Source organism: Salarias fasciatus (assembly GCF_902148845.1).
Source record: "Salarias fasciatus chromosome 7 unlocalized genomic scaffold, fSalaFa1.1 super_scaffold_4, whole genome shotgun sequence".
NCBI classification, from domain to species: domain Eukaryota; kingdom Metazoa; phylum Chordata; class Actinopteri; order Blenniiformes; family Blenniidae; genus Salarias; species Salarias fasciatus.
The window spans coordinates 5537508-5560115 of record NW_021941229.1 but is presented as its reverse complement, the minus strand read 5'-3'; the positions used below and the strand labels follow the sequence as shown (position 1 = coordinate 5560115).

At 43.1% G+C, this 22608-nt stretch overlaps 1 protein-coding gene across 3 annotated transcripts in view; it reads left to right on the top strand.

Annotated features, from left to right (window-relative positions):
• cacna1bb (calcium channel, voltage-dependent, N type, alpha 1B subunit, b) overlaps positions 1 to 22608 on the top strand; it is a 159234-nt gene that overhangs the window by 53627 nt on the left and 82999 nt on the right. For all 3 annotated transcript variants that reach the window (XM_030084679.1, XM_030084678.1, XM_030084677.1), the window contains exons 4-6: positions 6080 to 6171; positions 6841 to 6993; positions 12297 to 12484. In XM_030084679.1, coding sequence (XP_029940539.1) covers positions 6080 to 6171; positions 6841 to 6993; positions 12297 to 12484 — 433 coding nt within the window. The remainder of the gene's footprint in view (positions 1 to 6079; positions 6172 to 6840; positions 6994 to 12296; positions 12485 to 22608) is intronic.

The following is a 22608-nucleotide window of genomic DNA, read 5'->3' as shown; positions in this document are numbered from 1 at the left end:
ACCAACTGTACTTTCTTCTAAATTTCAAAAACAAGTAGAGAGTAAAACTGTTTTTGTTTGATTATGTTTTAACTTGTTCTGCTTTTTGTAGTCATTTAAGATTTTGGCTTCGATGATGTGAAAACTGAGGAATTTGACAGTGTTCACACCCAGACGGCTGCTTTGAGGCATCAGAACAAATCCTTTCTGTGTTTCTTTCCACTCGTGCTTTTTTGATTGTTGAAACTTTCTCAATCAAATTGCTTTATCTTCACTCTACCAGTGCATGATTAGGTCGTACTTCCTGTGCTTTGACTAAAAACATACACAATGTGAATGAAGTGGAGCACAAAAAAAAAAAAAAACGGCACAAATAAATCTCTCCAATGGTCTTCAGAACACCCTGAGATGAATTTTCCTTTTTCTTCTTATCAGAGGAAGAACATAATTATCACTCTTACAGCACAGTCTCTCTCTCTCTCTCTCTCTCTCTCTCTCTCTCTCTCTCTCTCTCTCTCTCTCTCTTTTTCTTTTTTTGCATGGCAAACTGAAAATAATGGCCTGACGCTTCTCACGGGTTTTGATGGGCAGCATGAATCACTCTCACCTCGCTATCTGGTCCTGCCATTGTTTCCTCTATGTTAAAGTAGTTCAAGCTCTATTCTTATTCCCTTCAAAACGACCGAATCACGTCGTTCCTCATCCCGTCTATATGTGTGTTTGATGAGCTGCACTACCGACGACGGTTTATTTTTATGTAGTTCCCCACCAATGTTGAAATCTTGTTTATATCCTTTTGTGTGCTTTCTTTCTTTTTTTTTTTTTTTTTTGTTAAGAATGTTACCTGGTGGGTGACAAACAATATTATCACCCTCTATATTTCCTGTGTTAGTGTCTGGCGCCCACTCGGTCAGATTGTGGTGACGATAAAGGGATATTAAAAGTCATAGCGGCTTTTCCAGCCCGCTCCCGGCCCATCTGTCTGTCTGCACGGTCATCAGATCAGCCCTTCACACACACAAATACACACACACACACACAACACAGCATCCAACACACAAACCTGTGTGCTTAAATGTATTTAAAGAAAAATCTGAGCGGGTGAGTCATGCGTCCGCTCCCCCTCTTCCCCGTGTTTTTTTATGCTCTTTTCATCATCTTCAGGTCACAGAGTCTCAAACAGGGAGCTTTGTGTCACACGGCTGCTGAAATTGGGTTTTAAATACGAGGTGGTGGTTTCACGTTCCTGGAGCTAGATTAACAAAACACCGCCAAACGCAGCGTTGATTTCAGGGGAGTGTTCCCTGAAACGCTGTTGGACGCGGCTTATGGCGGACAAATGGACATTCAAAGGAGAAGCGCTCACTAAAACAGATGCAGACACATTTGTGGACAATATTTGAGAGAACTATGTCTTTTCATGAAAAATGGGAGCAAAAACAAAAGTTTTGCATTTATATTTTTGTTTAGTGTTCATTTCTAGATAAACCAAGTGAGAAGAAGCTTGACATTTTCTCATTGGAAGTGTTCTATTTGGATTTCTCACCACTCAGCCCACCTGTTCCTATACATAATTCAGCATTTGCTTTTGAACCCTTATAGCAGATTCAGGTTGCACAAAGTAACTGAAAAAGCTTTTCCTGAAGCTAATGCAGATTTCCCCATGATTTCTGTTGTAAGAAAACCCAAAGTAGTCGGTAAATGGGAAAAATATTTGGAACAAGAAAGAGACACGGGCTTGGAGAACCTTTCATGACAAACAAGAACTGATTTAGTTTATTATTAAAGCTGCAAAAAACGCTCTGTAAATGATACTCTGAGACACGTTGACAGTTGCTGCAAATTTTCTTCCTGTGTCGTTCTCGGCTCCGACTTTAAATCCTATTATTGTGACTTTCTATACGGTAAAAACTCGGCGTGGAAATCCATGACTGACGGATCAGAGTCGACAAAAGACAAGTTCTGTAGGATGCTGAAGAAGAAACACCTCAAAGTAGAAACAAAACTGAGTTGAGTTGTGGGGTGGAAATAATGATGCTTTTGCGGTCTTCATAGATTGCTGTAGATTGTTTGTGCTGTTATTACTTCACCCGGGTAAGCTAGCTTTGCTGTGCCGGTAATTTAACCCAAATTATGATCTTCTCAGGGAATCCGTTTTGCACTAAACTCAGTTGATTCTCATGACACCTGAAATGATGGGGCCAGAACTCACTTTAAAATGTGTCTTAAAGTGTCTGTTTCTGTTTATTTGTCTTTGCTTGTGATATCTCTGAAAGAATCTAAGAAAAGAAAATCTCACTGGGAAAAGGCCTCCTGCAGCTCTCCTGATTTTTCCTTGCTGTTTTGGCCCACCACTCTCTTTGAAAGCAAGTCCTTTGTGCATCTTATACAAACCTCTTTTCTGAACCTGGAACACAACTGAGTTGAATTTTCTCTCGAGAAATTTCTGGAAGTGAAAAATGTATGAATGCATTTTGTTAGTGTTGAAAAGTTACTTTCTTCACCATCTTGGCGCCTTCTTGCTGTCGTGGTCCATCGGGCAGGATGGATCCAGTCTTTCCAAATCCTAACCCGATCTTCTGAATGTTTAAACAGAAAGATAAGTTTTCCCCATCTTGAATTATCAGGTTTTCATGGCGGTGGCAGCAGGGACACCTGCAGTGGTCCTCTGCTGCTCTGCGCCATCGGATTCAAGCTTACAGATGTTTTTTTTGTTTTTTTTCACAACTTAGTTTTAACAAGCGCTCATTTCAGTCCCTGTTGCCTTCCCATCGTCTCAGACCAATCTGTCCGTTCTCCTCTCACCTCTGGCGTCAAACGAGGCATTTTGGCTGCGAGAACTGCTGCTCACTGGATTTTTTTCTCTTTTTCTCACTGTTCCCTGTAAAACCCCAGAGATGCTTGTATGAGAAAATCCCAGCAGATCAGCAGTTTCTGAAATATTCAGAACAGCCCGTCTGCCACCAAGCAGCCATGCTGCTTTCACTTAAATCACTTTCCTTCCCCATTCTGCTCTTTTTTGAACGCCAGCAGCTCATCTTCACCGTCGCGACACGCCTGTGTACTTTAAGTTTGCCCTCCTGTGATTGGCTGATGAGCCATTTCAGCCGAACAGGTCTACCTAATAAAGTGGCCGAGCGTTAGTAGCAATTAGAAGTAATCAGTTAATCAGATATGAAGAATCTTGAAGTGGTTTTAAAGCATGACAAGGCAAAACTCTTTTTTTTTTTTTTTTTTTTTGCAAACATGTAAAGTGAACAGATTTCTCCATTAATGGTAATACCCTAAAGCAAGGATATGCTTTATTGGTTACTATGCTGCTGGTAACCAGGGAGCGATAAGCTTGCTTTTTTTCTTTCCGAGTGTGTGTGTGTGTGTGTGTGAAAGTGACTGTGTGTCTCCATAGACTCCTTTTCAGTCAGGAATGACTGTACTCTGCCTTCTGCAATAAAGCTTTTGCACCCTTGAGGATTTTCTGCAGGCTTTGGAGCTCCTGAAAACACTCTGCTGCGAGGCTTTAAAAGAAAAGCCCCAGTGGAGATTTTATGAATGCTATCAGTTATTCTCCAGCATGTTTCACACACAATAAGAAGGGTTTTACTGACATCAGCAAAATTGCAGTAAATAACTGTGTATTGAATCGCTAACCTGAAATTACATCATAATTCAAGTTTTTTTTTTTTTTTTTGTTGCTCATTAGTCCTTACTTGTGTTGCACAGCTGCTATTTCCCGCTGTAAGGTTTTAGCATTTAAAGGGGTGTTTAGTCTCCAAAGTTACTGCCACACTAAACTCCTGTTCAGTGGAGGAGCAGCCTGTGTCCACCCCAAAGGCCTCTTCAAGCACCTAAATTAGTATTAGTGGCAGTGCGATGTAGAGTAGGGAGAATGATGGGAAAATACTGACTTGAACTCTTGTAAAATCATGCTCCTTTTTTCCGCACTGATAGTAGGTTTTTATAAGCCCACTGTTTTGTTTGAAATGTGGACTGGATACGCAGCCGGCCTCATTAAAAAGACTCCACTGTGTGCGTGTTTTTCAGTTGACTTTGTACTTTCATGCTGTACATGTGCAACTCCTTTCTATTAGCAGAACTTAAACTAGACCTCAAGACTGCATTGCTTCTGTTATTCAAGCGAAAATTCTTCTCGCAGGAACACAGAAGATAAACAGTCCGATCAAACGTTTTCGGCTCCTTTGTCCCGAAGCTCCGGCAGGCTAACGTTGTACATTTGCTTATATTCGTGCGCACTTTTGGACAATGTTTTCTTGAAGATACCTACCAGTTCTGTTCCTGTAAATCTATGTTGTCTTCTGTGTTCCTTTCGCTGGTTGCATATGAGCTAGACCTCCCAACACTGCCCCCACAGGTCATCATTGGTATTAATATTTGTTACACATCACTAAACTTCGTGGGAACATATCAAACTGTGCATGTAATTAATGCAGAAAACATACTTTTAGAGTAACTAACTGTAAAAATGCACAACACTAATTTTAAAAATTCCACTTGTTTTGGTCGATAGATTTGTGAGGAGATCAAAATGACTTTTTGAAATGTGTTGCATGTGTGATTTTATTGTTGTAGATTGTTTCCATGCAGAAAAACTGCAGATAATGCAAATACTTTTGAGTTCCAGTGCTTTGGTGTTGATAAACTTACAAATCTTCCAATTCACACTGAATCGCCATACATGCTCGATCAAAATTCTAACCTAGATCAGTGTGTTACTGTATTAGCAACCAACTGGCTCTCTGAACAGGCCTTGATTTCATCCACATGACAACAAATGAATATCTTTTCTTTCAGTCTAATGTCTTTTCAAAGAGGGTTTATTATGCTCTTTGAAAGTTGTTACAGTGTTGGACGCTCGTGTTAGATAAGGCCAAAGTGGTGAGTAATGACTTTAATTGCACGTTAAAATCTCTCCTTTGAAGAGAAAGTTGAGGCCCGATAATGAGGCTGGAGGACTCCGAAAAAAAGAGTCAACTTAGTGCTCCAAATTGAACTTCTTTAGCTTCTTTGATCGTAGTTTCAGTTCAGTGTCACCTGGAATAGCAATCCAACGTCTTCCTGTTTGTTCAGATGTCCGTTTGCTCGCCATTATTAATATTCATAGCGTATTGTTCTCTGCGTACATTTTTGTGATTTCGTTACAAAACCAAACAATACTGTTTTCAGCATTTCTGTTTGTATTTTCGTACTTGTAAACCTCCAAACAGAACCCTACTTCTCTAACCCCAAACTTCAAAACTTGCTTCAGAATGAAGCTTTGCTCACACAACATAAGTTGCCTCAGCGATTGTGAAGCTGAAACATATATTTAATAACATAACAAATATATAAGTATAAATATATAATATAAGTTGCTTAAAATTGGGAAAGTGGCTCGGCTCATCGATTTAAGCAACTTTGTTTCCACTTCCTGTATTTGTCATCCGACTGGGTGAACTCGATGTTTTTTTATAGTGTAATCTCGGTTCAGTTATCCCCGTCTTTCTCCAATAATTCCAATCCTCTCTCTCGTTTTTCTCATTACTTATTTTCTTTCCGCCCTCCGTCTCCCTCCCCTCTCTGCCGAGAGTGTGTTTTTTTCATCTTTTTTTTTTTTTTTTCTCCCTTCGCCGTGGAGCACTTACCGTAAGTCCCCCCTCTGTGTACAGCTTGTAATGAGTGCTGCCAGCTGTGGCTCTATAGCTGAAGTGTGCACACACACACACACGCACACATACATTCGGTATGTCGCCCCTTATATGATCAGCCTCTGGTTGTGTGTGTGTGTGGATGGTGTCTGCACCAGCGCTGTGTTTTACACCGCCACTCCACTGACTGAGGACAAATGAAAGAAAAGCATTTGGCTGCTTTAGCATGAAATGACATCTGGTTCATTTTTCAAGAAATCAATGACAACATTAATGGCTGCTGGAAGTAAAGCTGTTGTGTTTTGTTCAGTTTTGACTTCACTGCTCAGTTAATCCACTGTGAATGGACTTTATATTTATATTTACACATTCCTCTGAGATGTTATGTTTTGAGCTATGCTTTGTGTATATACATGTCTTTTCTAACTATGTTGTTGTGTGTGTTTCTCTGCTTCTAGCATCTTGGCCACGGTGGGGTCGGACTTCGACCTGAGAACCCTGCGAGCGGTCAGAGTGCTGAGGCCGCTGAAGCTCGTGTCAGGAATCCCCAGTAAGTCACTGCTTCAACACGTGGAAACGTTCACGTTTCATGCATACGAGAGAACGGGAATGGACCAGGCAAATGAAGAAATTTCATTTTCCTGTAATAGTTTGTTTAACTTTGTTTTTAAATGAAACCACATCCACATGCATAGAAAACAATATAAATGTTGACACTGGCGAGTACCATGGACAGCTCCGGCTCATGGCCTGACATGCTCACCAGATCGTTTTCAAAATGTTACTGTGTAAACTCAAAACCTTTCTGAAACGAACAATGCATTTTCACTTGAAGCATTTTTATGTAATGATAGTTCAGCGTTTCAGAGACTGCAAATCAAATTCAGAATCTTGAATTTTCAAAAATCCAGTCCAGCTTTTAAAGATCTGCGTCCTGAAAGTCCAGATCTGTCAACGAGTTAAAGACGATAAAGCTATTTAAGTCTTTCTCAGCACACACTCCTTGCTTTTTCTCAGAAATCCTACCCTGCATAGCTGCATCATTGATGGCGTTGTATAATGGAAAAGTGTCATATGTTTCTCAGCGGGTGAATAAAACATAAACAAGATAAATAAGTGACAACACATCACAGAATATGGCATGCGTTGGAGAGGTGGGGGGGTCAGTTACGAGACACCCTGCTCACACCTGTCTCGCTCGTCGTCCTGTGTCTGGCAGGTCTCCAGGTGGTGTTGAAGTCTATAATGAAAGCCATGGTCCCACTGCTGCAGATCGGCCTGCTGCTCTTCTTCGCCATCGTCATGTTTGCCATCATCGGCGTGGAGTTCTACATGGGCAAATTCCACACCACCTGCTTCAAGATCGACACCGGTGAGAGCAACAGCTCGGGCGCGCCGCTGCACGGATCATCGGATAAACAGTCCCCCTTTTCTTCATTTATTAACCGCTCCGCCGTGTATGTATATGTACGGCCGAGAACATACATGCCATTGCATATTTATGCGCATACACGTATAAATGATTCATAAGTCGTGCGCTGGCTTACGGGGAGCTCGCAGCGCCGGCATCGACGTGGCAAACCAGCGCGCGGCAGAGTTTCCGACAGCCATTTCTCACGGCCCGATGTTGATGAATGGGACCTTCACAGTCGTCAGGCTCTGATGGATAACTTCTGCCGGGGCTCGACGGCCTCTCTTCTCGGCCTCTCGATGGGAGAACAAGCACAAATGGTCTTAATGAGGTTATGATTTCTCAGTTTTTGTTTGCTCCTACAGCGCAGGTGTGTGAGTAAACGTAGCTTCGGCGTCAATGGGTTCGAGAGTTTTCACCTTCGAGAAGCCATGCTGTGCTCCTCAAACTGAGGCTACTGTGAACAGATGTCTGTGTGAAAATTACATTCTGAATGGTTAATATCTGCTGCCATTGATCTGAGAGAGACAAGTGATGTGTGGTTGAGGCAAGAATATTGACGTCTGATACTGAAGGTGCCTGTTTTCAGTAAATTATTCATCTTCTGTTCCCACTTTGGTTTAAGAAGTCATAAGCTGACCTCAGCTGACAATAAATCGAGGTCAAATTTGGTTTTTGATATGGATTTGATATCATCTTGATGAATAAATCACTGAATAGAATGTGATGCCGTTGGCTTAAACCATGGCCAATAAAGCCAAATTGCAGGAACCTAACTTTAATGCTGATACGATTTATGTTTCTGTCATCAGACTCACAACAGAGATCAGTGGAAACTTGGGTTATTCACATAAGATCTGGTGACCAGATCAGTCAGAAGGCAGAAGACCAAGAAAAGGGGACATTCAAAGACCTGGCAGAGATCAGAAAACAAGAAACAACGCTGATTGGGTTAAAAGGACACAAAGGCTTCATGTGGTGGAGCAATGCTGGACAAATCCAGGTGTTTATGGCAGGTTTGGAGAAACTGCAGAGACCTTTTTCATGAGATTTTCACAGACAAGCTGCTAGTCAGCAGCTGGAACCACCTCACTGGAAAAAGTAGAAAGTTAGACGAGACAGAAGAACAACACCATGATGTTGGGATACATTCAACCCATTAAATCCAGAAGTGTGAGCACCTTTCCTTAGGAAAAGAGGATCGGTTCTGTCCCAATTACTCTCGAAACGTCCGGTGTTGTTGACACGCAACTCTTCTCCAGCACAATCTACATTGTGACTGTCTTGTCCCAACATTTCTTTGCTTCTGCCAGAACGGTAGAAAATGAAAACAGCTGAAAATATTGGCCAATATTGCGTCGCAGCAAACTTGTCGCACAAGTGCACTGTCAGAAAAATCTGAATATGATTAGCAGCATGAATATTTGGCATAACCGAGCAGCTGAGGCCTCACGATCTGCACCGGGTGAAAATAGGAGGAAGTAAAAAGAAAAAGAAAAAAAAAACAGTTTCCTCCCGTGAGAGTAGTTAGCATAGCAGCACAAATGGTTTCTACTATATCAAAGCCGGGTAGCTTTTACGATGTTGTTTTTATACTACATCGTTATTGTAATTATAGGAAACAGCCGGGCTGCTTAGCAGAAATTACCCATTGTGTTATGCGGTGATAACAATTACGAGGGGGCTTAATTTCCCCGCTGCTGGTGTCAGATAGAGTGTGAAGGCGTGACTTGAGGGCTATTGGCGGGCCGGTCTTGGAGTGTGTGCGTGTGTGCGTGCGTGCGTGCGCACGTGTGTGTGCGCTCTGACCCGGGGAGGCTGCTCGCAGTGGTGTGAGCAGTTGTGACAGCCTGCTAATGTACTGTACGTGTGTTATTGGGTTATTTTTGTCGCCGCCGCGCAGCGGGGGATGGATTCCGCTCAGCAACACCGGCAACAAGTTTCCATATCTGGCTTATTTTACTCACTCTGTGTGTGTGTATGTGTGTGTAATTAGTGCATGACTCATTAGCAGGTGAAGCCGCAGTCACACAGGCGGTCTGGATCGTACGTCTGAGTGTGTTTAGGTGTTTGAGATTTAGTGCAGAAGCTCAGTCGAGGACTCTTCTTCGTCATTTGCCCGAAGCGCCAGACTGTTTGCCTTTTATTTCTGACTTTCTATGAATAACAAACATACTGCTGAGAGCGATTAATTAACAAAACAGCAACAAATAATATCCCTCGTGACATTAATTAGATTATTAACTAGTGGAAAATAATTGAGGATCCGAGGTGTTTGTGAAATGACACCAAATGTGACTGAAACACACGCTGTGTATTTATTATCCCCTCGAATCTACTCTTCACCTTTTGCACTTATCACTGGAGCGGTCGACACATTCTGTTTTGGTTTTCTTTTCAGGAATGTTATGTTCATTATATTTATACTTCTGTTTTCAACACTTCTCCAGATTTATCAGTTTGAACTGAGATTTGACTGCCCGCCTTTTACACAGCCACTCCCAGATTTGGCCTCTGACACAATGGCAAAATGTTCACATTCTAGTCTTGAAAACATTTTCATGCTGCTTTTCCAGCGTGATTCCAGAAGGTCACACTGGAAGAGCCGGTGTTTGTTTATTTGCTTGCCTGAACCGGTGTGGGGGGAGTCTCTGTGGGGGTGTCAGAGTAATCAAAACCACAGAGGGCAGAAGGATTCTATCTCCTAGTGTGATTATTATTTTTGTTTTTAATCTTTGAGAAGAAATCCTGGTGAAAATAAAACAAGACAAATATAAAAATCCTTGTTTGTAATATTGAAACACACTCTTCTGTTTGCTTTTGCAAACTCGCCCTGACATCTTTCATGGCGGCATCAGCGATATCTCAGCTCCAGTCTGGACCTCATGTTTTGCAGAACGGGGTGTGGAGCGCTTTGTTTAAGATATTGAAAATTAATAACGTGTCAATTCTTTGCTGCACAGTTTACCTCAGTGGAGAGAGAGCCTGAATCTTTCCCCATTTAATGTCTCTACATTGGAGTTCAACTGTGATATGTATACATTTAAAGGAGACAAGCTGCTGTTCTAAAATATTTTGTCCCTGACTTTAGTCACAGACTGAGAAATCTAACGGTATGCAGGTTAATTCACTTTAATGAAGGAGGGGAGAGGTGAATTTTATCCGCCTCGGAAGTGAAACTAATCAAACAATAGGTGGACTACGTGCATTTTTTCCCCCCAAAATTCTTTAAATTTAACGAAGCCCATCCAGCCAGAGCAGACAAACAGCAGAGATGTCTCCGTGTCGTCTGTGGCGACTCCATCCGGCTGACACAGCACCTGTCAGACGACGGCAAAGGACACTTTTTACTGGAGTGACACATCAGACAGATGTTGGCCAGGCGGTCTGGCTCTGCAGATCATCGTTAAAACTTGGCACGGCTCGCCATCGTGGCACTAAATCTCATGGAACTCCGGGTGCGCAAGGCATCTGTTACACTCAGCATATTTACTCTTTAGCCTGATCCCCGTCTGCTGACGCGAGTGCCAGCGCATCCCTCAAACAAAGCAGGAGCACTCACGGCTCTCCGGAACGTCGTAATCTCTGAAAGCTCCGAGACGTCAACGCGCATCTCGTTTAGTCCAGCGACATCCAGACAGATACTTTTTACATGTTTAACGCAGAGACTCATCAGTTTGAAAGTTTTGTTGTTGCACTTAGAGTTTTATATCATTGGTTCTGGGCCAAAGCTTCGATTCGAAAGGACACGACACATGTTTCTATAAAACCAAACGCTGGATTTGAGCCGTGGTTTTACTTCAGGGTCTAAACTGGACTTACATTTTCTAAGGGGCCACATTTGGCCCTTTAGCGCAGCTGGACCGGCCCTCGGGGAAATCTTAATAAATCCTCAATCAAATGAAAAAGACTGATGTTACTGGCTTTATTCCATTTAAAATGGTCACATTTTTTCTACATCATTGACCATTATTACGTTATTGGGAAACTACAACATCTTGACTAGCAGAGTTAGAAATTATTCCTCAGCAAAGTTAGTGTTTCAAACTGGAAAAAAATGCAGTTATCGAAGAAAAATAGTTTTAATTTACTTATTTACCGAACGCAAAATTTAACAAAATACAAATCATGATTTCCAGACAAAGACTGGGAAGGAAAAAAAAGACGCGGCGCAAAAACAGCTTGTAAAGATTATGCTTCTTATCAGAGATAATTCTTATTGAGCAAAATTCAAGTCGACTACAGTCTCAGCTGCCAGTCGTGGTGCTAATTTTTCATGTTTCCCTTTGGAAAAATGAGTTTCTCTTCCCTGGTGTGCAGTGCGTAAGTTCAGGATTGGATTTGTCACATTATCAAGATGGAGACAGTCAAAACTCAGAGGAATTAACTATTAAAGTGTGTTTGCAGCTACTCGCAGAACGCTGCACAAACTGTAGCCTCGCGAAAGAAACCAGATTAAATAACACTGGAAACAGTGTATTGTTCTGTACTCTCTAGTGATTCCAGCTTCCATCTTGCGATAATTATCAGATTTTTAATTGTTCTGTTGTGCCCTCTGCAGCACAACAGGAGCGCTGTGGTTTGATATAAATGTTCTCACAGTGAACAGAAGTGGAGTTAACCTCAGCTCCCACTCTTTGTCAAGTTTGACTGAGTGTGTTTACTTCCGATACTTCGACTCACTCCCACAGAACAAACACAATTTTTGGGTTGTTTTGTTTCTTCATATGACCCCTAAACTCAGTCAAAATCCACATTACTGTCACTTTATTTCCACTTACAGAGATGCTGTTTTGTTTATTTTATTATCTATAACTATCTGTTGAAGTGCTGCAGCTGTGGCTGAAGCCTGGCTGGTTATAGGATCTGGGTTCGTTTTGATATTTTTGCCTGTTCACATTTGAAGTTGTGGCTATATTTATGTCTGTCTTCAGGTGTTGTGTCTCTGACGTGTTAGTTCATCTAACTCTGACCTTTTGTCCTGGTCCGTCCCTCCTCCCACGTCTTCCCCCTCCCCCCCAGTGCCATTAGCTGTAGCCTGTCACTCCCTGATCCGGCGTTTATACATGTGCTGTTGTCAAGCTTGTCAGGTTTGTCTCACGTGCTTCATCCAAGCCTTTGCCTTGTCAATGCTGGTGTGAAACAGATCTTTCAGAGTTTTCCTGGTCCGTTTACACAACAATGTTTGAAAACACAACATTTTGAAAACGCTTTGAGGGGCTCCTGAACTAACCTCCTTCTCTCTGTGGTCCTCTGTCGTTCAGGTGAGAGAGCAACCGACTGGCCCTGTGGCGTGGAACCTCCAGCCAGGCTCTGTCCCAACGGCACCCTGTGCAGGGAGTACTGGACCGGACCCAACTTCGGAATCACAAACTTCGACAACATCCTGTTCGCCGTGCTGACGGTGTTCCAGTGCATCACCATGGAGGGCTGGGTGGACATCCTCTACAGCGTGAGTCCACACAGTCAACGTCTTCTGGAGCTTTAATTGATCGTTTGAAAAAAAAGAAAAAAAAAAAGCTCTTTTCAAGGTGTCGTGGTCAGGTGTCAGCTTGTTGGGTTCCCGGCGAGGTTTTATGTCATTGTTCACACTTCTAAAGATCAAATGCACTACGTGTGAAGACCTCCAGAAGTTCAGCATGGTTCAACAAGGAGTCACGTCTGAGCTGTTACTGCATGAAAATGAGCTTTTATTTACTGAGCGGCGATTCCACTGACAGTAAACCACTAAGCAAGGCATTGACTTCTTAAATATCCACAACAGCACATCTCCTCATGGGACAGTTTACATTCCCGCCCATGAAGGAGCGATAAGCTTCAGTGACTCCCTGCGAGAAGAAGAGGAACTGTGGATAAGCTTGATTGAAATATTCGGAAAGGACATTCCGGAATATTTCCTCCGTCTGTATTTCAGTCTTACGTTTCAGATCCTACAGATACTGCCCAGAACGAAACAGGTGACTGAAATCCAGTGGTAGTTAGTGCTGCTACTAGTGCTGATCATCTTCTGAGGCAATGTTTACCCAATGTTTTCAAGTGAAACCCAAAGCTCACATTGCATTCTGGGAGTCCGTTTACACGACAGCAGTGCTTGCAGCCACTGAAAACACAACTTTTTCCTCTACTGTTGCAACCATATCCATGTCCTCCTTCAGTATAGCCACTCTGTCTTCCATCTCCCAGCATGCTTCACCTCAGCACCCGTCCAAGCCATCACAGTCTGGCATCTCTCGCTCCGTCGCTAAACAGATCAACCTTTCCTTCCCCTCCTGATGTGTCCATCCTGCTCAGTCCTAATGAAAATCTCAGCGTCTTCATCTCCACCGCCGGGTCAGCCTCCTGCTGGAAACATCACAGCCGGCCTCATTACTTTATTATGAACCTGGACTTTCACTCTCGCTGCTATCTTTGACACACATCGGTCTCAACAAACTGTCAATTACTTTCAATGGTTCACACGGGCGCCTGACAGCCTCCGTCCACCATCGTGCCGTGTTTTCTGTCCTGTTTCTACTGATCCTCATTTCTCTGCTCTCTTGTGCGGACGTCCGTCTCTCCAGGTTGTTTTCCATCTGTTCTCTCCTCTCACCAGAGAGAACAGTGTCATCTGCAGACATCTACTGTTACAATGATGACTACTGCTAATAGAAATCTCACTGTTTGTAATAACAGTAGAGGTTCCATGTAAACGCCAAAACACTTGTTTTTGGCATTTTTCATTATTTTCATACATGTCTGAGCTCGGATCCTGAATGATTCATACAGGCGGGAATATATTTTACCATCTCTTGCTCGGCTGCCCACATGATTAAAATTCATAAAGAGCTGAAAAAAAGCCTGGGAGCTCCCAGGTCCAAATGTGTAACCACTTGAAGAGCTCTCCTGGTGCATTTGGAGGACTAATGTATTGCTGAAGGGCAGCTTGAAGTTAGAGAGTCATCGAGTGGAGAGGATTCTTCTTTTGTTGTGCTTTTTCCTGGCTTTTCATGCCAGTTCACAGAGCGCGTCCCAAAGTAGAAACTTTACCAGAAGGTGAGAAGATCATTTAGGTGCATCAGCCTGCAATAATGCATGACTGAAAACAGAATGGATGCACAGTGCATGTGTCGGTATGGCGTGCGTTTGATCGGGAGAGCAGAAATCACCTGTTGTCTTTGCGTGTCAGCTGTGAGTGCACTAGAATGGGAGGAAACATAAGAAGTGAAGAGGACTTAGTGTCATAAACCATTTAGTTTCCAACAGCAATTTTTCATATTGTTGTCTTTTGTTAGGATCACAGTTTCCGCCAAATGAGGGTGTAGAAGGGACAATTTGTTTGAAATAATGAACATCCAATGTCAGTGTTTTAACATTTTTCTTCACAATTTCACCATATTTAGAAATTCACACTTATTTTTCTACATTATGACTTCGAGTCTCTGAAATGTATGTCAACATTTTGGCTATTTTTTTTAAAATGCATATTTTTCTTCACATTTTCTCACATTCTTGACAGTGTAACTTTTGTTTTTAATTAACCATAGCACCATTAATGTTAAAAAACCTTTTTGAAATTGACAGTTTCACACATTCAGTCCATTTCCATCTTGAATGGGCTGGAACAGTAAAACAGTGCCATAAGAACCTTTGAATGTCTGTATTATCACAAAACCAAACTGATGAAAAATGACTATAACCTTAACATAAAATCAACATCACAGAAAGATTCTGGTGCAAAATACAGTGAATTGTAATAAAAAAAATTCTATTACAACTGTTTTATTATGCATGTATTTAAAACTACGCCTGACAGTGTGGCTTTGAAACTAGTTTCAGGTTTTGGAGCAGCGTCGCCGTAGTCTCAGTGTTGTGTTCACTACTCTTAAGAAATTTGTTCAAATAAAGTACATCTTTTATATGAAATTTTGGCCTGATTTCAGCCTTTAGCGGGCTGGTTTTGGCCCACAGGCCTTATGTTTGGCACACTCCTGCTGTATATACTGCTATTTCTTCTCCTTTCGCGGTCGCTCACACGTAGAAAAGCGCTGCGCTTTAGAAGCGGAGCGCTTTCTGTTCCACATAGCGTGACCTCGGTGAATAAGCAGGAATACATAATCAACCTCTATTAATGTCTCTGCTCTTATTATTTGCTCCTTGTGTGCGACGGGGAGCGAGGTGCACCTTGCAGAAGAACCCAAGCTTGCAAAGAGCAATGAATACCCTGCATATTTATGTGTCTGGAAGACAGAGAGATGAGGAATGAAGAGTCGTCGTCGATTTAACATTACTTTCTATTTCATTTCTTGGGCCGTTTGCTGGAAGCTCTCACTACTTCTTTCTTTGCGTTTCTTTCATTTCTACTCTTTACTTTTGTCCTGTGTTTCCGTCCCCTTTTAATTCCCTAAAAGCTTCTCCTTTTCCAATCTTGCTCTTCATCTTTTCCCTTCCCAGGAGGGAGCGGCTCGCTGGCACTACAATCGCAGCCACTTACAGAGCCGCTCTTTCTCTTCTCGCTCCCCCTCCAACGTTTCCTCTACCTTTCTCTGCCTCATTATCCTAAGAGCTGCTGTCCCACGCCGCTGTGATCCGGCAACTCTCTTTTCTCTCAGTTGGAAGTTTTTCTTTGTGTGTCTGCCTTCTTTTTTCTTTCCCCTTCTGCTCCAAGTTGATCCTTTTGATCAATCAGCTATTTTTACTTTTTTACGCTTTTTCTTCCCGACCTACCCGAAAAGGACTTCCTCCTTTTGTTCTCCAGTCTCCTTTCGTTTCCCTGACACACCTGTTTCTGATAAAAGGGCTAATGTCAGTGTTTTGCATGGTGTAATTGCAGATCTAATGCACAGAGATTGTTCTCATTCTGATTAAGGCGAATTTCCACAGTTTGAATTTGATCTCCGCTTAGTGTTTGTGCGATTTGTACGATTGTGGGTGTTTTAAAGAAAGCCTGGAGTCCACTTGATGCATCTCTGAAAACTCTCTGAATAAAAAGACTTGGAGCAGCCTCAAAATAGATTTTGATGTAACAGAATACAAGAAAAGCAGCATGCCAAGGACGCTTTGTGGATTCAGAGACAGTCCTCACAAGAAAGCTTCAACGCCGTTTTGACTCCTAAATTTTCACTTTTTGACATGTTCGAGTGCAAGAGCCCTGATATTGTGCTCACTTTGGACCATTCAGCATCACTTTGGGTGCATTTGAAAAAAGTTGAACCATTAGGTGTGGTCTTACCTACATTATAACTCCATGAATCTGCAGAATTCAGCCGATTCTACTTGATCGCCACGAACACACAGCATCAGAATGACAACGTAATTGCAGCGTAAATGCTTCATGTGAACAGGACTTTGAAAAGATTCTCACTCGATAGGGAGATCTCATGTGTCCCTCTCATCCAAATCTCCTTCATCGGGGTCTGATTACCCAAACTGCATGTTTACCTGAAGAATTCCTGCCTGCAGCCCTCCATGCTTGGTGGACACACATCCAGTGTTGTGTTGAACAACTGCAGCTTCCTCCCTGTGTGCACGCTTTAGGGCTTATTTAGTAAGTCTTTGATAATACAGTTGTATAAAATATAAATAAAGTGAGGATGCACTGATACTGACACCAGTACTGGCTATCGGGTCTGATAGTACACGTCGTACTCACAAGGTTGTGCCACAAGGTTGACGCACACGTTATATACACTGCTAGTATATATATGTCAGCACCGACTCTGAGTTGTGAAACTCACTTCCCTTCAGGTCCGCTTTATTCGTCAGCTTATTGTTTGAGTAGCAGCCACGAAGGTTTGGAGCTGAGTGATCCATCTGTGGATCATTGTTTTCTTTGTTTGTCTTACCACATGGGCGGTTAAATCACGTTCATTCTGGCCTTTACACTCGTCTTCTGGTATTTTTCTGTGGCTCTGTGCCTTAAGCATCGCTACCTAATGATGATGTTGTTGTTGGAACAGCGGCCTCATCCTGTGTTGTTTCTTTATCAGGACACCTAAAGGGTATTATTCCTTTATATAGCCCGTGATGAGAGCCTGACCTTTACAGAGCCTGCTATGCCCACTGCAGTGAACCAGTGTAGGTTTGTCTTTGGCTTACCTCTGCAGATTTCATATTTCTCGGAAAATCCAAGCTTTATTTTCTTGTTATTTCTGTCTCCACTTCATCCAATAGCTGTTGTTTTCACTGTTTCCCAGCAGGATTTCTCAATTTCTACAATTTGGACCAAAACAGACAAAAAAAAAAAAAAAAAAAAACTATTATAACACAATCTGGTTATGATTTGTATGCTTTCTTTTTCCGTCTTTAGGCCAGTTTGATTGACAACCCTCTTAGCTCTTGCAAGCACTCAAGCGAGGCCAAAATGTTCTGTAGCTGCTCGAAGTTTTCCCCAAAGCCTGTGCCAAACAGAAAGAAACTGCCACAGTTTCTGTCAGGAGAGCTGAGAGGAGGACCCCGAGGCAGGCCGAAAACATGCTGAGGTGCTTGGAAAGAGAAGACGGTGGAAAAGATTTCAGGCAGGTTGGCAGGCAAAGAGGACCAGATGGCAAGGCAGGGATTGTGGGAAAGGCAGGTAAAGTATGCAAACCGGCCAAAGGACAGGAAACAGGGGGCATGTGTGAGAATCAATAACTGTGACCGACAGGTCCCCCTACATCAGAGCTGCTTTTTAAACTCTGGTGCAGCTTTCGCCAAAATGTAATGTGAAGCACAGGACTGTCAAACGCGTGTCTCACTTCAATATCAGCTGTGCTCGGTGAATAAAATTACGGACATAGTATGTGTAATAAAACCCAAAAGATGCTTCCAGTAAAGCTGTTCTTGCTCTCAGGCTTTCTGAGTATAAACAAACACAACACATCTTCTCTTTCACAGGGACATCGTGACTCTACATGCACAGGTGACACTGGAGCAGAGTTGTTTTTACCAGTATTTCAATGGCTTGTAAAGTGTCAAAAATAAGGCTCGTGGGCCAAAACTAGCCTGCACTGGGCTCGAATCCAGACCACCAAGCCACCAAGGAAATTGTCAAAATTTCAAAAAAGATTATTGTTATTTATTTTTTTTTTTTTAAATTCGTCTAATTTTTTAGCAGCAGACAACAACACAACACTGAGACTAAAGCTAAGATTTTGGTGATGCTACCACGAAAGCTAGCTACCTCGTTTCTATCAACCTAGCATTAGCCTCAAAGTCATGCTGCCGGCGTGAGTTTACAAAAACATGCATATTGCAACAGCTGTAGGACAAGTTTTTTGGACATTTGATAAAATTTTGCAACAAAAGTATCTTTAATGTTGGCTTAATGTTGGCATTGTAGTTATTTTCTGCAACATTTGTTTCATTCTGCAAAGTAAAGGGATTTTCATCAAGTCATATCCTCTGCACCATAACAAGGAGAAACTTTTAAATTTAAATAGAAGAGGTATTAGGGAATCTTTTTACTCTTCTGGTGCACTCAAAATGAAATTGGATTGTACGTAGATCCGGAAGGCAAATGTCTTTGACACTCCTGGTCTTTGCGAACCTGTCACCCTAAGAGCAGGAATTTTGAGGATTTTCTAAAGAGGAACAGTAGGTCTTGTATTATATTGACTCTGCTTTTTAAGGACAGCTCTGACCTTTGACCCTTGAGGAAATCAAAACCCAAAAAATCAATACCAAAATATCAATATTTGAGAAATGTCCCCTGTCTCCTTGAGTGTTGACACAGTCATGTTCGGAACAGAGATTAAAATATAATGAAGAACACTGTTTGCAGCAATAATATCAGAGCAAATCCCTTTAACACTTTTCTTTCACCAGTGAAGCATTTTATCAGTCGGTATTGTATCAGTGAGGTTTGTACCAGCTATGACTTTATTGGGTAATTATGCTTATTCTTATGTTTCTCTCTTTATGACACAAGATAATAATGAGCATCATATATTTTGGAGAGTTATATTGTCTTTTAAAGCAGGACTAGAGCAATGGACATTACGTAAACATTAAAAAAATGTTAATCTCTGTGAAAGAAACACACTGTTATTGTTTACTGTCTCTGAATCCCCAGTAGTTCCCACAGTAGCGGCAATTGTTCTCCATGGGGTCCAGAAGAGTTATACATCCTTAATATTGCACTCAAAGCTCACTGATATGATCCAGAATCAGATCCAGCATACATGAAAATTCACCAGTACACACTTACACAACCAAAACCAATTTCAAACTTCAGTTTGCTGATGATTTGGAGATTTCTACAATATTTACTACGATGAAGTCTTGTGTAGTGTTTACTACCAACCTGATGGAGGAGGTGAGATGCAGAAATCGGAAGTGGTTGATAAACGGGAGTTTGTGTAAAACTGAGAGCAAGGCGGGAAGGAGCCTTTGGTGTATTTGTGCGACTGTAGCGTGCTAACAGGCCGTGCGACTGCTTATATCTGAGATGCGCTCTCAGTATGGAGGCAGTGGGGGAGGGGAGACGGCGCTCGCAGAGCCAGAGACGTTCTGTGTTCTGTAGATTATATACTTTCCCGTAACCCAGCGCTAACCCCGCAGATTGATGACTGAGCTGCCGTCGCCCGGAGGGGGAGCGCACAGACCCTCTTCTCTTAATGGCACTGAAGGAAATAGAGAGCGGCTCTCCCCGTCCTCTCCATCATCTCCATCTCGCTCGCGCTCCGTCTCCTCCTCAGCGCCCTCCACACTTCCCTCATAGCTTCACCCTCCCCCGGCGAGGCCGTGGCGCAGGCTCCCGCCGCGTCCCGGCAGCCGATGTAGCAGAACGGAGCACCGCTCGTCTGCTGCCATGTTTTCTTTCAGCTGGAGGGTGTGGTGACAGCCGCCGCGCATTCAGATGGGCCACGGCGCCGGCTCTGGCAGCGCAGGCATGCCGCTACAGGTCCCATCGTGCAGATCAAGCACAAAGAGGAGTCTCCAGTTTGGATGCATTTCAGTGTGAATTATGACAAACAAATCAAATTTCAGCACAAAACAGATGTTAGCACCTCTGTGCACCTCACTACAACCTCAGCTACAGCTACACCCTAGCTGAAGGCTAGCTGTTTGCTGTCAAGGCTAGCTGTTAAATGGCTAAGTGGCAAATTTCAGCACAATACAGATGTTAGCACCTCTGTCCGCTTCACTACTATCTCCATTTAGCTACTCTGTTTTACACAGCAAGCCTTCAGCTAGCCACAGTTATCAAGGCTAGCTGTGGCTAGCTGAAGGTTAAATGTGGTAAAACAGCTCGCCCAAGGCTAGCTGCTGTACCACAGCTAGCCCTCAGCTAGCCACAGCTATCATAGCCAGCTGTCAGTACAAGCCTTAAGGCCATTATATGCTTCCCCGTCGCAGCGACGTCGTTCCTACGCCGTCTACGCTGCGCCCTACGTCGGCCCTACGCTAGGGCTTGACGTGCACCTCCCAAAAAAAAAAAACACGTGTCGTGGCAACACGTGGTTAGGATGTGAACGTCGAGGGCTGTGATTGGTCCGTTTTCGTGTTGTTTATAGAATGAAGTAGAACAATATACTCACCCCGAATGCTTTTCTGATCCGAACGGTGCTTCGGGAGAAATTTAGATCCAAAATCAAGCGGCGGACATCTGTATACGGCGAGCAGACGAGGCATGGGTAATGACGCCGCTTTTAAAACGGCTTTAATCTTCCAAAAACTCATTAGTTTCACCAATATTTCATCATGATCCCCTCACGCCACTCCTCCACGACAGCCCGGTGTCGCGAGATATGTCATATATGCAGATATATGTTCGGTAAGTGCACGCGTGTCTAGATATCTATGTCTAGATATCTACGTCTATAGATCTATGTTTAGGTAAAGCCGGAGCTACGGAAGCCGCATTGTTGTTGTGACTGCCGATTGCTAAACAAAGATACCGCCACGCCCGCCTAGCGGCTTGGCGGTGAAATTGTAGAGGAGGGCGTTCCCTTGACGCAGAAGCAAGATGTGTTCAGTGGCAGCGTAGGGTTGCTGGCACAGGAACGACGTCGCTGCGACGGGGAAGCATACAAAGGCCTTTAGGCTCGCTGTTTTACCACAGCTAGCCCTCAGCTAGCCACAGCTGTCATGGCTAGCTGTTTTACCACAGCTAGCCCTCAGCTAGCCACAGCTATCACGGCTAGCTGTTTTACCACAGCTAGCCCTCAGCTAGCCACAGCTGTCATGGCTAGCTGTCAATACGAGCCAAGTGGTTTCCTATAATTTGCTGAGAAGTTGCTTCCAGATTGCTTCAGACAGTTTCGCTGTCGTCGTCGGCCACCTTCAGGGTGTTTTCAGTGGTTAGCTGTGAGCTACACCCCGGTGTCTGCAGGATATGTGCTAGTGGAGGAAGGTTAAGCAGTGTGGGAGAAACAGACCAGATATTCCACACACTGAGTTCAAGTGACACCAGATCGTTTACACAATATCATCACATGAAGGAAGACTTCAGTGACGAAGGCTGCAGGACAGAAGACATGGCGGTCTTGTCATCTGGAAATGTTTTTTGTTTTTTTCAAGATGCCCTCTGGGACTTGGATAACATCAGCACAATCATGGAATTGAAAATAATGAGGCAGCTATTTTTTTTTAAATCAAATTCTTATGATGGCCTGAGCATGACTGAGAGAGCAGAAGAAGAAGGCTTGAAGTTGTTGCGCTCACTGAGTGTAATGCCTCGGAGGGAGCGAGTCGCCAAACAGACTCAGTGCTCCTTCCTGATGTTATAATCATGAACCGAGTGGAGGAAAGGGGACGTCTCTGCAAATGAAGAGAGATTTCAGCTTATGCTAATGACGGTAATGTTGCCAGCTGCTGCAGAGCTTTGCTTTTGACTTGAGAAAAATATCCCCCTCCTATCAGTGTCGTCTTCAGCGACTCAAACTGCAAGGCGGATGCTTCCGATATGCACCTCAAGAACGCTGGAAGCCATGTTAGAGCGGAAGACATTCAGAAAGGCTCCGACACTCGCAGAGGAAAAATAATAGGCATTAAACTGGATTCTGACTCTGGCACACTTCCCCTGAATCTTCCCCCCTCCTCTTCATCGTGTGAAGTTCACCAGCTGCCGTTAAGATGAAAACCTGATCATACTCATTTTAAACTGCTCAGTATGTTTCATGTGTTCACCGCGAGTGGCTTAACATGCTTCTAGCCCACAATAGGACATGCCATATCCTTCATCTTTTTTCATTTCGCTTCTTTTTCGCCCGCCGATCTCATTTCAGATATTGTTGCTGCGTTATCAAACTGCAAATGCGACTCCATCTGATTTGTCCTGCCCATTTTATCACCAATCTGCCACCGCGGTCTCGCTCTACCCTCCTTTCACTGAGGTTAAGATTGACGTGAGGAATGAGTACAGCTCTCGGTCAACCCTTTGGTCAACATTTGTGTATGTCTACCTGTGAAGCCGGGTGTTTTAGATTTGTAGTTGCCAACCGTTCTTTTAATCTTACAAGACACAAAAGACGAGAAGGAAAAGAAGAAAACACAACTTAAACCCATTATTGATTACATTAGCATCGTCACAGTTGGCTCTATCACATTTTTTTTTAATATAGATTCGATTGTAGAGCGTCTTCCTTTGACTGTCCCACCACTGTTTCATCATCCTAT